The sequence below is a fragment of the Montipora foliosa genome, chromosome 1 (assembly GCF_036669935.1).
Source record: "Montipora foliosa isolate CH-2021 chromosome 1, ASM3666993v2, whole genome shotgun sequence".
NCBI classification, from domain to species: Eukaryota; Metazoa; Cnidaria; class Anthozoa; order Scleractinia; family Acroporidae; genus Montipora; species Montipora foliosa.
In genome coordinates, this window is record NC_090869.1 from 30,258,605 (window position 1) to 30,261,104 (window position 2,500).

The following is a 2,500-nucleotide window of genomic DNA, read 5'->3' on the forward strand; positions in this document are numbered from 1 at the left end:
AAACTGGATAGTCAAGAGGCTGAATTCAAATTCTTTTTTCATGTCCGTACATACACCACCGTTGATTACTTCCTCATTTATAAAGGTTTTTTTTTACCCTGATCACAGAAGTTCGACTGTAAGGTCTTATATTACACTCCCAAATACAATGTACGTGTTTTGTCACTGTTTAAATTATCCGCGGGATAAAACCATATAAACTGTTAAAATTTTTATGATTTCCGTGATACTCTTTAAAATGGGCAAACATAGCGATTTTCATCGCAGCTTCTTTCAAATTGTAGGTACATGACGGGATTTTACAGTTGTCACTAAACTGATAAAAAAAAAAAACAAAAACAAATAGAGTTTATATGGTTTTGGGGGACGCTGTATCAAAATTAGAGACGCCTGTATGGATTTTGAACCATGTTTCAAGGTCCATAACTTGCTCTCTGTTCACCCTAAAAGCACCATACTAGGCCAAATGACCAATCTCAACATGATCTTTCATGTGGTAGTGTCAGTTTATCGATTAGTTAAAACTTGAAACTCGCCCCAGTTCCCTGCTGAATTTCGGAAAGGCCAATTAAAAGACAATTGCTTAAATTGTCCAGATAAGCGCGAGGATCTCTTCACTCTTCCCAAATCTTTTCTTGGCTACCGTTAAACCAAATATACCATGAAAACGTTTATAGATATATTTTTTTGTTTGTTTTTCGTTTGTGGTTTTGGGGAGCGGGGAATTCCGGTTGGCCCTGATTTTAAATCCTTAGTATTGGAGGCACATGTTCAAATAGAAACTGTCGATCTAATATCTCGTACAAGTCATCTACTTCCTAGAGTATAAACTAAGACGTACCTGAGGGAATGTAGATACAATCACCGGGCTCTAGGGTGCTATAACTCCATTCCACTTTTGAAATGTTTGGGAAAAGATTTAGATCAATTACATCTGGATTCACAATGGAATATCCTGAACCAAATTGAGGAGGCTGGCGAGGAAATAAAAGAAGGAAGAAAAGGATTACTGACCTACTCTTCTTCTTCTTCTGAAATTCCCATTCTTCAAGTTACGCAAAAGCCGAATTCAAGAATGTTTTATCATTTACTTAAGGACGTTCGCGCCCATTGCTACTGCGATTTTTTCGCGCATGTCACGCGCACGTCATGCATCGCAGACCACGAAGGTAAACACGATACTAAAGGCGCAAATATTTTCCACAAGAATGGAACGTGAAAGCAGGTGGCATGATGGGATAGCTGTGGACCCAGGTCTTCCCGGAAATGTCACGCAATGACGTGACAGTGCGAATATACCATCGCTAAGAGAACTTCGCAGGGATTTAACTCTTGAATGCTCGGTGACCCCTATTTTCTTTCCGTAGATCACTTCCTTTTCTGATTTTGTCCATTTTAACAACAAAAAAAAAGTCTGTGCGTGAGAAGTTACAAATATTTCGCATTTTATGCTCTCGTGCAACCGAAGTTTTCTTTCTTAGACTAATACGTATCGTTTTTCAAGGTCTATTTCACCTAAAAAAAGACATCAGCTGCAAAGGTTAATTTACTTATATTAGTTATGTTGAATTGAGTAAGTTTACCTGATCTATATTTCACTAATGTAGCTTTTTTATTGCTGACAGTTGTAAGCTAAGATCGTCTTAAAATAACGCAATCTTCTCAAAGTGCACCTCATGATCTCGAAAAAAGCACGGTGACTCCCCATTTTTTTTGCCTTTTTAGCAAAGGTAGATCATTACCTTTCTGCGTGGCAAGTTTAAAAAAAACTTGTACGTGGGAACATTTTGAGCGCGAACGTCCTTAAATGCTGTAACCATTGGTTACCCTCTGCCGAAGTCTAAGTTGCGTTATAGCCTAGCCTCAGCACCAGTCGTCAAATAATCTCTATATTACTGGACGATTTATGCGATTCCTGTGATTGGAAAAGTATTTGACAAATGAACAGTTCCGACAAAAGAAGGCCTGCCAGCGAGAATTATGCGAGGGTTCTAAGCCAATCAGAAACAAAGATGATGACGCAAGCATAAGAAACAGACGCAAACTCAGTAGCGTCTTGATCATAGGTACCGTTTGTTGGAACAAAAACATCAGTTAGAACTATGACTCCAACTGTGAGAGAAAGACACTGATATAGGTAATTGTTGGGAAGTCAATTCATCTTACACTTGTTCAGAGATTGAAGGAACACAAAGACGTGCTGCCAAATACATTTTCAGGTTACCATTTTCGTGTACAAGGTCACATTGGGATAATATAGTCACAATTATATCAACCAGGTTACGTGAGTAAATACTGATTTCCTTGCAGAGATTGAAACTGTCGGATAGTGGCTTATCCACCGGAATTTGAACAACTGGGGCCAGAACTATAAAAGTGACTTTTATAGTTCTGAGTGAATAGGAGGTTTTCAAGTGACGTAATCGCCGCCAGGCTGGTGGACGAAAACAAAAGATCTCTCATTAGCTTCTTTTGTTCGTCCACCAGAAGTCGTACATTT

General features: G+C 38.8%; 1 protein-coding gene across 1 annotated transcript in view; it reads right to left on the bottom strand.

The window, feature by feature from the left end:
* The window catches only part of LOC137996306 (uncharacterized), a 7,906-nt gene that overhangs the window by 2,906 nt on the left and 2,500 nt on the right, over positions 1-2,500 (bottom strand). The window contains exon 3 of the mRNA XM_068841712.1: positions 842-974. Coding sequence (XP_068697813.1) covers positions 842-974 — 133 coding nt within the window. The remainder of the gene's footprint in view (positions 1-841; positions 975-2,500) is intronic.